The 15,183-nt window shown below is 39.6% G+C and overlaps 1 protein-coding gene across 1 annotated transcript in view; it reads right to left on the bottom strand.

Moving 5' to 3' along the window:
- Positions 1-1,600: 1,600 nt before the first annotated feature.
- Positions 1,601-15,183, bottom strand: part of LOC140229546 (pyruvate carboxylase, mitochondrial-like) — a 44,815-nt gene continuing 31,232 nt past the window's right edge. The window contains exons 15-18 of the mRNA XM_072309797.1: positions 5,875-6,054; positions 5,118-5,366; positions 3,802-3,945; positions 1,601-2,316 (exon numbers count right to left, since the gene is read on the bottom strand). Coding sequence (XP_072165898.1) covers positions 2,068-2,316; positions 3,802-3,945; positions 5,118-5,366; positions 5,875-6,054 — 822 coding nt within the window. The 3' untranslated portion in view covers positions 1,601-2,067. The remainder of the gene's footprint in view (positions 2,317-3,801; positions 3,946-5,117; positions 5,367-5,874; positions 6,055-15,183) is intronic.

Below are 15,183 nucleotides of genomic sequence, written 5' to 3'. Positions count from 1 at the left end.
TAGAGATGTTCGAGGCACAGTCTCAGTAAAGAAAAAAAGTCACTATTGGAGTTATTCTACTGATGACTCGGTTCAAATGTTATATAATTATCAAACCGCATTCACTCGTAGTTGCATCTTCCAAATCAAGAGACCACATGATATCCAGCAGTGTACTTCTTGGAAAAGATGTCACTAGTGTAGAACAAAAACAAAAACATTTTTCACACACCTGTGTAAACCAACATCATGCAGAACACACAGGTCCTCACCGAAGAAAGATGGCACGATTCACGATCACAAAATTGTCACTACCAGCAGTAGGGAATTGGTATACAGGAAAAGGCAAGATGCCTTTTTGGGGAATATCAATGCCCATTTCTGCTGCTTCTTAATACTCTGTACTACGAAAAGGAACATTTACACTGCAAGTGAAATTTGCAACGTTTACAAAAATAAAAAAATAATAAATTTGGTGAAATTCGCTATGTAAGGGTGTGAATAATACCAAGACAACCAAAGAAAGTATCCCCAAGAAAACTGCAAACTGAAGTGCAAATTTTCTCTCTTCATGCAAAGTTTCCTGCAATAATTTGCAACATGATTGCTCACTGCAATGAAAAATTGAAACGTTTTGTCACGCAACACCAACTCTGCATTTGGATTCCTCCTTGCAGCCACATGCAAAGCTGAAGCTAGCCACAAGACTGTGATTCCGTCACAGAATTAGTTGCATACAGAGGACTACTGAGCTTGTTGCACTCAGGCATTACAGTGGCAAAATACATAACATTAATTTTCTGATGTTGCCTTTTAATTGCAGTGGTTGTGGGAAGCTAAGATGTCACAGTTTATGTTCCAGGTTTTCAAAATGAGATTTAAAAAAAAGAAAGAAGAGATTTGGCACAAAAAAACCCCTCTTTCATATAGCAAAATATACAATTCTTTGTGCAATATGTTGAAGCCGAGATTATACAGCTAAACATGACCAGGTCAAACTTAACTTGACCAGGATGTGCCCATAATCACCGAGGCACAATACTGCATTGGTTTGGATTTTTGTTTGTTTGTTCTTTTGCTCTGCACATAGCTGCATCTGCACTCTGTTGGCTACACCCTATGGCATAGCACTGTAACACCAGGAAACTCAGCTCACATAAGACACAGAAAACAGCAAACCTTCACTGAGCATATTTCAGAATTCCCCTCCTACTCCATAGGAGTGGACTGGAACTTTCATTTGTTAAAGAGTTGCACTGCCTTGAAATTCAGTGTGATTATGTCTACAATGATTCTGTTGAGCAAAACATAAAAGTCTCTGAAATCCAGCACATTTCATGAGCACCATCACTTTGGCCAATGAATTGCACAAAAAAAAAAGCAACAACAACAATATGTTAATTTACTGCTGCATGACATTGTGCAATGTATATACATTACTGTCGCTCTATCATGTTCAGTCAATGAAAGCTGTCACTCTCAAAATCAGACTTGCTACCACAGGGATGTACACTTTTCACATAGCAAGAGCCTAGAGGCTCTGTAACTGTTGTCATTTTAGCTGATAAGACTATCCAAATGCTCAACTCCTGCCCTGCCCTGCCCTTTGCACACTGTTAGAAACCTGCCCATCAGCAAACAATGCCACTTGCTAGTCTATTCTTTGCATGGCCACAACCATCACTCTTTTTACTTCATGCTAGGTTTTCGTGTGTGGGTGTGTGCTTGTGTGTGTGCTTTGAACTGAATGAGCAAAGGGGTTTGTTTGTTTGTTTTTTGGTTTTCTTTAGCACTGCATTTCCATGTGGTTAATGAGTGTTAAAACAAGAGGCCTTATCCAGTAGAGGATGTGCTGATTTTGCTAAAAAAAACATGCATTTCCCCATAGACACCGGTCCAAGTTTACTTGGGACTAGTCTACAATGGGTTAATAATCAGTATTTTCCATGAGAGGGAAAACATTTAAACTACAGGTGTGGCTTCTCCCTTGGCCCATTCTACCAGCTAGGCATCACCCACTACCCCAACCAAAATAATACCCAATCACCCATTGCATTCCCAAAGAGTCTGTTCTTTTTCCCGAAATCCTCATTCGATGTCCACCAGGAGGTCATCCCCTTCCACCGGCGTTCCCTTCTTGACCGAGATGGATTTGACCACACCCGAGATGGGGGCGCTGACCACCATCTCCATCTTCATGGCACTCAGGACCACCAGGGGCACGCCCTTCTCCACTTTGTCCCCCTCCTGGACGCGGACGTCGATGACCTCTCCGGGCATCGGGGCGCCAACCGATCCCTTGACCGACCTCTGGGCCTTGGGGTGGATGTGCATCTCCTGGAGAGTGGCAAAAGAGAATTGGGACGATTATGTTGATGATTTTGTATTTTACATCATCACTTGTTAACCTGTTCCTTACAGGAACCTGGTATACCAGGTTTTACCCAAAATGTAGACAAGAGTGGCTGCATTTGTGTCCTAAATTCATGTTTATTGGTGTTATACTGCCCAGAAAATGGCTTTGATAGAAAAATGAGTTTCTTCTACATATATCTGTTTGATTTCTTCATAAGAACTGCATGCATTGCAGTATTATTTGCCTGGTTTTCCAATGCAGTGTTTGGTTATTTTTCTGCAAAACCCGTATGAAGATGTACATGGTGACCACAGCTGAGCTCAGTAGAATTTTGTGTTCACTGACTCCATTCAGGTGCCTCTATTGTGTAGAACATGAGAGTGTGTGAACCCATGGGGATCAGCGTATGATCTATTCATACCTCGTGCCCGATCGATACTTTGCGCTGTTCGATGGCACATGTAGTTGACCATGGGAAGGGGATAAGTGAACCCGCAAACATATGATTCAGCATGCCAAAATCCCCAGGCACCATCATAACCCGGGTTACGACCTTCTGAAGCAGAATCTCATGTTCCTAAGATGTAGAGTTACACACTGCTATCACAACTACCAAATTTTAGCAATCCACACTAACTATCCCATAGCTTACTCGGCAATGCTATGACATTTTTTTACGTAATCTCAATGATAATATACTTTTTTGATCATTTTTTTTTTCTAAAAAAAGTTAATATAATTTTAGACAGTAATTCAGAAGGAAACCATTTTATTCCACAACTGCAGCCCATAATTATTTATTTTCATCTGTGGACTGATAATGCATAGTGCGAAGGTGCTGATACTGCAGCTGAATGAGCATGACTGTTGAGCTGCGCATGCATGCATTACCTACATTGCTACAAAGTGGTAGGGCATTAACATTATACTGTATGATACTGTCATCAGAGAGAGGGAGAAAAATCAAATTAGGGATTTATGGCACTACACTTGTTAAAGTGATGTGATTACTACCACAAAATCTTCTTCAATAAAGCATTAAATATTACTATCATAACAAAATCTTCTTGCATATAGGAAGCACTAATCATAACTATCACATATTTTTGCTAACCAAAGGTAACCCCCTCCCCCTCAAAAAAAAAAAAAAAAAAAAAAAATAGTAATCATAAAGTGGAGGAAGGAAAAGATGAAGAGGAAGAGGAGAGCAGGGATCCACTTCAAGAAAGTCTAATGAAAGATAGTCTAATGAAAGACTTCTCGCTCCTAAGACTCAATTATGAGAGACCTCATGAAAAGAATTTTACTTCTCTTTGAAAGTCTCTCATAGCTACATATAAGCGACTTTGGTCATTCTGAGATTTTTCTAAAGACTTTAATGTGATGACTTCATGAAACGGACCCCTGGGGAAGGAAAAATAAGGAGACGACGAAAACAAGAACTTCCTGTTGATGACATCTCTCACCTTCATAGCAGCCTTGTCCTTGACCAGCACGGACCTGAGCTGACCGTTGAGCTCGAAGAAGACCTCCCTCTCTCCAGTCTTCTTGTTGAGGTCACCCATCGCCAGCAGGGTGATGTGGAGGGTCTTGCCCTTCTCAATCTCCACCTAGGAAGACAACAGCACCAGGGGGTAGTACTCGTGTTACATTTGTGACTGTCCACCTCGAAATCCACAAAAAGCAGGCCAAAATGAATTTCCACTTTTCTACATACTTTAAGAAAGTAAGCTCCACAACTAAAAAAAACTTGTTGAAATTGGACCATCCTAACCTACTCTAAAAGTGATCAAAATAAGAGAGATATAGGAGGTGCAGTTTCATAGACAAGAGAGCAAAGAGGATCTACAGATGAGGGTCACTCGGGTGTGCTATGCAGAAGTATCAATGAAAACATGTTTTATTTCCAAGAGAAAGCCGTGCCTGTCTGAAAAAATATGTTCTTGAAAAACTGCTAATATCTCTTTTTTAGTTTCAATTTAAGCCACTAAATTTTGAAAATAGGTGGGGAAAAGATTTCTCTCCCAGGTAAGACAAACTTTAAAAATGTGAATCAGTCAACCCAAATGACTATTTGGTGCTAAACAGAGAATCGTTATTTGCGACTTTTGGTTGGTTGTGAGCAGCGAGGTCACATTTATAACAACTCCCTCCTATCATCCACATTTTAAGTTTGTGGATCTCTTGATGCAAGAACTTTCCATCAACACCAAAGCTGAAGGGAAGAATTTCACCTGATACCAGCATACCACATCTCTAGTGATGTGTCAATCTACCCAAATGTTTCAGCAGTACAAAATGAAGGTGTTCCCCTTTTTCACTTTCATTACCTTGAATACCTCATGGGCTTCCAATCAACGTAACATCAGAAGCATATGGCTTGTTTATGAAGTATGCATGAAAGGACATAATATGGAAATATTTTTCCTATTATTGAGTAAACTGAAAAATTAGAACACAAATGATGACTTGAATTGATATTTGAAATCTGATCTTCACAAATTTTCCCTCATATCCCACCAGTAATTTGCCTGTCTATTTAATTCATTTTCATTATTAGGGAAAATATGACAGATCATCTTTTTTTTTTCAGCAATGTTAAAAGTAAAAAAACAAAGGATTTTACACACACACGCACAAAAAAAAAGCGGTTGGCCAGTTGGACACATAGTAAACATATGATTGCAATGCCTCTAAAAATTCCAGTATCAATCATAAAAGTTGAATCAAATAACACACTCTTCTGGGGGTACGGTGACAAGTAAGAGGGCGAGAACCTTACATTGAACTCTTCCGCAATATTTGGTCCAACCAAGAATATCTTGGTGTCCAGGCAGTCAACGGGGCCAAAGTCCTTCTTGAAGTTGGCGAAGTCGTCAAAGACCTTGGGGTAGAGGGCGGAGCTGACGACGTCGACGTCCCGTATCCTGGGGCCGTGCCTCTCCACCAGCTCCTTCTTGTGAGTGTCAAAGTCAAAGGGGGGCAGGGTCTCCCCCGGTCGGCCGTCGATGCGCACCTTGTCCTTCAGAACCTAGTCAAGGTATGAAGATGCAGTTTTCCAGCTTAAATTAGAGCATAAAATGCAGCCAGAGTATAATTTTGTACTTTAAATGCATAAATTGACAAAATTGTTGAATAAACGTGAACAGAAACACCTTCCTTCAAACAGCAGGAAAAAAAAATATATATATCAGTAATAATAATGATTACATGTATGCTCGCAGACTTACAAAACTTACGGGACCAGCAAAAAAAAGATGTCTCTCTTTTACTTGGTGTAATTTGAAGGTGATCAAAGATTCTTCTCCTCTTGAGATCTTTCACAAACAGGAGTAAAATGGGTGAGAACTTATCGTGCAAATATCATGAAAGAGGGGCTACGTATGTGCATACTCTAAATCAACCCAAAAGCAACTTGGTGGTTAATATTCTTGAGTGTCAGTATTGTTCTTCTCTCTGTTTCACCATCTTGACAGAGCTCTCATTTTTGAAAGAGGAAGCAAATATCACGGAAGCGTTAGATAGATGCTGGATCTGACCTTTGATCTAAGAGGTTCCGGGAAGCCCTGGTAGGGTTGCCCCAGGTATCCCTGCAGGAACTCCACCACAGACGACGGGAAGGAGAGCTCATCCGCTTTCTCCTCCACCTGCTCGGCCGTCAGGTTGTTCTGGACCATGAACTGGGCGAGGTCTCCCACCACCTTGGAGGATGGTGTCACCTTAATGACGAGACAACCAAACATCACGAGAGAGTGAAAACTTTTGTTGTATTCAATACGAGCAGGTAATGATCTCACTGTCAAATATCATCTTTGGCATGATGATCATAAAGCTGAGATGAGGTGATGGCCTTTCAAGAATTCAGATTACACTAGAAATAAGCTACTGATTCTTATCTCTTACCCACTCCAATTTCTAAGCATACTATGTTAATTAAGGCATTGTTATCTTAAAGGGGAAGGCTAGTAACTGATCAGTGGGAATCAGTGGAAATGCTGGGAGATGATTGTTCCAATCCTTATGGGATTCATTCAAGAGTTCATTGTACAGTGCCGACCGCGGGAAACGTCACACTTTTCCGAGATCTGGACGAGGCCACTGACGCGTATCCCCGCGGGTACCCGCGGGTATACGCGTTCAGTGGACGAGTCCATCCGCCCGCACGGATAATCCATCCTCGGGAATTTGCGTCTCGATTGACGCGGGTTGGACGAGGGTGGACGAGGGTGGACGAGGGTATTCAAGGGCACATTCCCGTTAAGCTTTATTTTGACCGCTCAATCAAAATACATTTCATGGAGTTCCGACTTTGCCCATTTTCATCAAATTCCGATTTCAGGGGCTTCTTTTCGATTTAATCACACTCTGATGTCCACTGCCTTGATTGTTCGCTACTTTCTAAAGAAGTACACCTGCGGAAGTTGTGCACATGCGTTCATCACTCAAGTATCAATAATTATTAGAACATATCGACATCGGTTACGATCATCTCGCTATTCACGACTTTTAACGACCTGCGCCACCAAAATTTCATTGCTGAAAATTCGGTGGCCCAATCGGGCTACAAAAAAAGTCGGATGTTTGCCTTTACTTTTGAAAATGAACAGCGGTAACAGTCGGCTCCGTAAGCCCCAAAAATGAATGTCGCATGTTTACTTTTGATTTTAGAAATGAATCATGGTGACATTTGACTCCGTATGATACTGGAATAAATACCGAATGTTTGCTTTGGCGTTCGGAAGTGAATGATAATATTCAACTCCGTAAGACGATAAGATAAATGCCGGATGTTTGCTCTTACGTTCGAAAGTAAATAGCAATAACATTCAGCTCCGGAAGATGCTTGAGTAGGCTATATGTCGAATGATCCCTTTGACGTTCGGAAATGAATAACCAAAATATTCAACTCCGTACGATGATAAAATAAAAGACGGATATTTGCTTTTACTTTCGAAAATAAATAGCAATAACATTCGGCTTCGGAAAATGCTAACGTAAATGTCAGATGATTGCTTTTACGTTCGGAAGTGAATAGCAGTAATATTCTGCTCCATACGATGCTAAAATAACTGTTGGATGTTTGTTTTTAGATTTCGAAATAAATAACAGTAACATTCAGGTGCGTTCGGTGGTAAAATTAATGTTCAATGATTGCTTTGATGTTCGGAAATGAATAACATTCAACTCCGTATATACGTTTATAAAATATACAATGTATATCTGATGTTTGCTTTTACGTTCGGAAGTAAATAGCAATAACATTCAGCTCCCGAAGATGCTAAAGTAAATGTCGAATGATCCCTTTGACGTTCGGAAATAAATAACAAAAATATTCAACTTCTTACGATAATAAAATGAATGACGGATGATTGCCTGTACTTTCGAAAGTAAATAGCAATAGCATTCGGCTCCGGAAGATGACAAAATAGATGTCAGATGATTGCTTTTACGTTCGGAAGTGAATAGCAGTAATATTCTGCTCCGTACGATGCTAAAATAACTGTCGGATGTTCGCTTTTAAATTTCGAAATGAATAACAGTAACATTCACCTGCGTTCGATGGTTCGGAAATGAACACAATAATATTCAACTCCGTGTATACGATGATAACATAAATGTCTGATGTTTGCCTTTATGTTCAAGAGTAAATGGCAATAACATTCAGCTCCGGAAGATGCTAAAATAAATGTCGAATGTTTGCTGTGACGTTCGGAAATTAATAACAAAAATATTCAACTCCGTATACTGAGTATACGATTTTGCGTTCGGAAGTGAATAGCAGTAATGTTCTGCTCCATACGATGCTAAAATAACTGGCGGATGTTCGCTTTTAAATTTCGAAATGAATAACAGTATACATTCAGCTGCGTTCGATGGTTCGGAAATGAACACAATAATATTCAACTCCGTGTATATGATAACATAAATGTCTGATGTTTGCTTTCATGTTCAAGAGTAAATAGCAATAACATTCAGCTCCGGAAGATGCTAAAATAAATAACGCATGTTTGTTGTGACGTTCGGAAATGAATAACCAAAATAACTCCGTATATACGATGATAAAATAAATGTCTGATATTCGGTTTTACGTTCGAAATATAACAATAACAATCAGCTCCCTTCGACTTTCGGAAATGAATGATAATAATATTCAACTCCGTACGATGTTTAAATAAATGTCGGATGCTTGCTTATAATTTATATTGCTATGTACTTTCGCAAATAAATAGCAATAACATTCGGCTCCGGAAGATGCCAAAATGATTAATGTCACATGATTGCTTTTACGTTTGGAAGTGAATAGCAGTTACATTCTGCTCCGTACTATGCTAAAATAAATGTCGGATATTTGCTACATGTGTATTACATTTCGAAATGAATAGTAACATTCGGCTGCGTTTGATGGTAAAAAACAAAACAAAAACAAAACAAAACAAAACACACACAAAAAAAAAAACTGTCTGATGTCTGCCTTGACGTTCAAAATTCGGCCCCATACGATATGATGAAATAATTGTCAGATGACTCATTTCACTTTCGCAAGTGGACAACAGTGACATTCGGCTCCGTACGATGATAAAATAGATGTCGGATGTTTGCTTTTATATTTGGAAATGACTAACTGTTAAATTCTGTTCCGTATACGACAGAGCTGCCAACCTTTCGAAGCACAAATTAGTACTCAGCAGCTCCAAAATTCGTGTTTTCCACCAGAATTCGTATTTTTTTTCAATCTCCCTCTTTTTGCTATGAGGCCTACAGGCTCTAAACATAACGTTATGACACATGCCGAAGCATCCAGCTGGTCACCAGCACGATAAAGATTCTAAACTACGCAATGTTCAGCGTTGATTGATTGCTTTCTCGCAATGTGTACAAGTGCAAGTTTGTACCTCCAAAATCTTTCTGGGCTGATTATGGAAGCTTCCATTTTCTAGCAGGTGACGGGGAATGCTTGATCTTCTCAAGAGAGCTTCTGTGTGAGCGGATGCAAAACTCTGTTCTGTGTTTCCAATTATGTACTATCAAAACATAATCATGCGTTGTTTTCAGGCTTTTTTCATTTTATTGGATTTTAAACATCAGTATTCTTCGAAGTATTCCAATTCCTTTTCCCCTGACTGGAATCGGAAAGTCTGCTATAACGATGATCGCAAAATGCCGCGCTGTGTGTGGAAGCGCCGATGTGGTGCAAACACGTGGCTTCATTTTCAAGTTTAAATGAATGCGCCATGTGCTCCTGCCTATAAGAGGTTACTGCAAGTTCGATGGATCGAATGCGCCATAGCTGAGCTGAGCTGAGCTGAATGGCTTGTTTACGGTAAACATGCAATTTACGTTCGATATGAAGAAATCATTACGTCTTTCACGAGGGAAAAACACACAAAACAAACAAACAAACAAAATACACCCACGAACGAATGTTGATAGCCAAAACTTTGAAAAGTAATAAGCAGTTTTGATGCGCGTGAACTGAAATTAATTGTCCTTACACGTTGTATTTTGCTGTCTAACCAGGTGATGACTGCATCTCATTGGACCTTCTCGTAGTGAATTTGTCTGGGCATACGAGACCTTTCATGTATTTCTGTGATTGCATTTTTAATTGACTAATAATCAATCCTTTTGTTATTGTTCAGGGAACATTAGATATTCGATCAAGTACACTATAATCGACTCTTCGATGTTCCCTACTATGCGCCAAAAGAAAGGCTATAGACATAGAATCATGATATCTTTGGAATTATTCCTTTAATTCAACTAATGAGCTGGTTCTTCGATCGATATTTCCAGGATACTTAAGGGCTTTTTACACTTGTGTTTCTTAACCCCGGACTTTCTCTGACCCAGGACTATCGTTAGTCCCGTACCAATTTTTTCAGCTTTTTACACTCGCCAATTAGTCCCGTACTATCTCTTGTCCGGGGCTAAGGAGAAAACTGACCTTTTTACACTCGTCTTTCTTAGCCCCGGACTTTCCAAACCACATGAATATTCATAATTACGCTGTGTACTGTACACGTACACGCACGCACCGGCAGCACTTGATTACCTCGTTTCTGATTGGTCAGTGAGGGTCGCACTTCGTCTCCGTCGCTTAGCCCAGGATTATTTTTTCGTTCTGTTTACACTCACTTGCTTGGCACCGCAATTGCGGTGCTAGCACCGCAATTGCGGTGCTAACCCCTGCTATTTTGCAGGGCCAGATAGTACCGTACTATCGGTGGGGCTAGCCCACTTTGGCAAAAACGAGTGTAAACAGAAAGTGGGCTAAGGATAGTCCCGTACTATCGGTGGGGCTAAGGCCCCCCCTTAGCCCCACCGATAGTCCGGGGCTAAGCAAAAATTTGCAAGTGTAAAAAGCCCTTTACACGCTGTTTATTCCAATGCGCGCATTCTTTCGTCTGGCACGCACCTGGGTGTGGCACCTGCTTTTGTGGAAATTTCCACAAGGGAGAGGGGTGGGGTGTCAAGTTTCTTCGAGCCGAAGAGACTGCATACACAATCTCTTCGCTTTTATTTATTGTCATTCGTGTTTTCGCCTTATTCTTTGCTGATATTGAACATTTAGATTTAACTTTACGAAAGTTGCTATAGCACATGGTTCGTTTTGTTGTGAGGTGTACGTAATTTCTTTTTTTTTATCATTCTTGAGAGGGGAAAGAAGAGTAAGGGGGAAAGAAGACTAGAGGGAAAGGGAAATAAAACAAACGTCACGTACGCTAAGCATTCACAGGAAGCCGTCTTTTTACACCAGTCACCAGCATAGTTATCATCACTATCAGACATCACTCAAGATCATTTCAGCCTTTTCCTATGATCAACATTAAGAAACACGCATAATCCCTCGAGATAAATACCTAGGAAACTCATAGTTACGTTCAGACGGCAGGCCCTAACCTCGAGGTTAGGAAACAAATACAAAGTATCAACACTTCCCAACAACACAAACATTTAGAAAAGACAACAAATAGCACATCGAAGCGGCTGGGATCAAACTCCGTCGCTTCGATTGCAGCGAAGCGGAGAAATCGTCGGTACGAAAATAACAGTGCGAGACACTAAGAGAATAACGTTTAAATACTTCAAAGTATAAAGGGAACAGATAAAGTGATATAAAATGTAAGAAATCGTACTAAACGAGGTGTGAGAAACGACGGAAATAAAACGAAGTTTAGTAGTAAGCTTAGGCCCTAGCAAAAGTTTTGCAGCACCGAAAGCTACGCGAAAATAAACACACATATAAAACTCGGTATTGCGACGAGATCCTATGGGATCAAGTCAATAAACGATACAAAACAAAGGAAATTGATTTATTTTGACGGGAAAATAGTTTGTTATAAGTATTCTGTTATATGAAATCTCCTTTAATAGGCCTAGAAATAATCGAGTTTCCACGATACTCTGGAAAGAAAGTTCGAACGCTTTTCACCTGCACATATGAATATACTGCAGAGGGCAGTGCACATCAGTCATCAATACACGAACAGAAACTCACCTCTACAACTTCCTCGCAGAAAATGATGCAATAGCGTTATAAAAAAAACACACAACACTCTAAAAATCATTTCGTACTTGGGAGGCAAGGGACAAGAGGATGAAAAGAAGAGAAAAAGAAGCAGACATTGCACAACGGGACGCTTTCACCCCGCCTCATACGGTACTGTAGTGGCAGCTGGCTACCGTACATGTAGACACTCCCCAGCCGGCCGGCCACACATTGGGATACCACGGCGATCCATGTAAACATCCAGGGTCCGTAGGCGACAGGGATTCACGCGCGCGAAGTTCTGTTCGGTGTACACAGTACGCAAGCAGCGATATGCGTGTGCGCACATTTTTCTATTCAGCGCTTTCCACATACGGTGCGTACGCAATGCATCGATATCCCAGCTGAATACAGATAACATGGCACATGCGACGTGCGTTTGCGATATTTTTACCCATCATTTTTCCCCACTGTGAATTCGTACTTTCTAAGGACGTTTTCATATTGTCGTATTCCCTTCGATTTTTCGTATACGAATTTTTCGGAACGGTTGGCAGCTCTGGTACAATGCTAACATAAATAACAGATTATTGCTTTCACATTTGAAAATGATTAACGGTATACATAGGCTCAGTATGATGCTTAAATAAATAGAGGATGTTTGCTTCACATTCGGAAATCAATAAGGGTAACATTCAGCTCCATAAGATGCTAAAATGAATGTCGGTTGTTTGCTTTTATACAGTGTATTTGAAAATGATTAACGGTAATATTCGGCTCCGTAAGGTTCTAACATACTATAGTAAATGTTGGATGATTGCTTTTACAATCAGAAATGAATAGCGGTAACTTTCGGCTCTTTACAATGCTAAAACAAACAATCTGGAAATGCTCCCACTTTCTCATCCCAAAAGTAAGCTATGACCACCTATATAGGCATCAACTTTTATAATTATCTATAAGCCTATTTGCTAAATCTTAGAATTCAGAATAATGGTGATAAGATGATCTACTTTTGTATTCATTTATTTTAGACATGGGTACCTGTCACGTCAGTAATGCTTAATAATTGTTTTTAGTAGGACCGATTTAGTTTTTCCTATGTTTTTCTTGATTTTTTTGGCCACCAAAAAAAAAATAGAAATCAATGATTTTGGTGGTCAAAAATAAAAATTAGTTTGGAGCCCTGCGATATCATTGGGCTCATCATTACTTAATCTTTCCCATGATACGCTAATATTTATATCATCAATCTGCCGACGTCATCCGACAATTCATGATTAAAACCTTTTTTTTTTTTCATCGTCCGTAACCCAACTTTGAACACAGACAGGGTGTTCTTTCTCATTCTAGAGTAATGAAGGAGCGCACTTTCGGCTGTGATCTAAGTCCTATTATCGATGTCGCCGTTTAGTGATCTAAACTTCAGCTTTGCTGAACTGTTCAATGTCTTGAGCAGGAAGCGAAAACAATGGCTGGACTAAGGAACCTTCGTTTTTAAAAGGGGGAAATAGAAACAAAAAACAACACTGAAACCGAACAGGCCGGCCGAGCATTGTTTAGGTTAACCACGCGTGGTGATAATCGCGCCCATTGATCGCTCTGTCCAGCTGGCTTAACCCTATTCTAACTGGGAGGAGTTTTTACTGGGGTGACCCCCCCCCCCCCCCCCTTCAGATCTCGGCCACCGATCGCGCGATCGCTGCGAAATTTTTCCTGAAGATAGAGCTGGATGTCAACTACAAGATTACATGGTCATACAATAGAAAAATATTGCCTTTCTATTTTTAATAAATTGATGCAAAGTTGTGCATGAAATCATATTTTCACCTATAACTCCATAAAAAAGACTGAAGTATTGCTAAATTTTTGTGTCAAAATTCCTCAAGACATATAAACCAATTTTCATTTAAAAATAAAGCACAGTCAAAACCAATTTCTTTTGTTTTTTTTTTGTTTTGTTAATTTCTTATGTATTTTATTGTTTTTTCGACCTTGTGTTTTCTGTTGTTTTTCAAAATTTGTTGCAGGCACTTTTTCAGGCTTATCTACACTATATAGAATTGATTAATTTCAATGGTTCAAAGATGAAATACTATAATTTATATCAATTTAACCCCAAAAACACAATTTACATTCAATTTGCACACGATATCATGAATTTGAGCTGTTTTCCGGTTGACATGCATTTGCATAACATTACGTAACTTCAGAACTGTGTACTCAGACGTCGCAAATTTGGTCTCAAAATATGCGGAAGACTTCAATGAAAAAAGTTGTGAAACGACGCGGCAAAATCTTTGCTCGTTGCAGAATCGTGACGCGAAACGTGGGGGGGGGGGTCAATTTGACCCCCCCCCCCCCCCCCCCAGTTAGAATAGGGTTAAGAGTATGCATATTGACCAAAAATAGAGGGATGCTAATTTACTCTTACAAGCTATCGCTACTATTTAAGTTGAAAACTGGAACTTTCTGAAAGGTTAAAGATGATCGTAAAATCAGTTCTGGCTACAGGATTTTATAATAATTATAATAGCATACAACATGTACCAAGTTTTCATCGTTTACCTGTCTTATCACTCCAAAGCAGTTCAGCTTAACTGTTGGCTTATAGAAGTGATCATCAATCGGTAAGGATTAGTCAGATGAATTCATGAATTCTCTTTATGCATCACGGCTAATCGAACTATTCAACATCGTTGAAGTAACCATACTTTTTTATTTTCATAGTTCAAACTATTTCTTAACATTTATATGCAAAACGAAAGTACTCTACACGTTTTTCAAAATGCTCAGATGTAGTGAGTCAATTCCACAAAGATTGCATTACGGCAACCTTTACTGACCTAAACAAGTTTTCTATAGAGCTATCAGTTCTATTATAATGGCATTCTGATAACTTCGACTGCGTTTTGAAGTCGTACCGAGCACAGCATTCAAAACAACGGGTTCCTCAGGTCCTCTTTAGGTACTGGTATACTTGCTAAAAGCATTCTCTTTAGCTTCCATTGACAACAACATGGGAGGAGAATGGAAGCGATCAACTTTCTCGGTAAATGAGGCTTTTCGTATATAGCACGCATTGCGTGCCTCTTTCTTTTTTCTGTTTCTGTTGTTTCAAACTACAATGCAGCCGACACACAACACAAACACACCAAAGTTTACATTCAGGCAACCGTATTTTGGTATTGGTTAGAATCGAATTATATCTGTCTTGTGATTGGCTAATTATCTGTAGCAAAAACAAAACAAAACAAAACAAAACAAAAACAAAAACAAACAAACACAAAAATGCTGAAAACTGCTTATCGAATATCAGTGGCGTGCCAAAGGAGTAAAATGGAGTCTATACTCTAAA

This window comes from Diadema setosum, chromosome 1 (genome assembly GCF_964275005.1).
Source record: "Diadema setosum chromosome 1, eeDiaSeto1, whole genome shotgun sequence".
Classification (NCBI taxonomy): domain Eukaryota; kingdom Metazoa; phylum Echinodermata; class Echinoidea; order Diadematoida; family Diadematidae; genus Diadema; species Diadema setosum.
The sequence above is the reverse complement of the archived record's forward strand: the minus strand, read 5'-3'. Positions and strand labels throughout refer to the sequence as shown.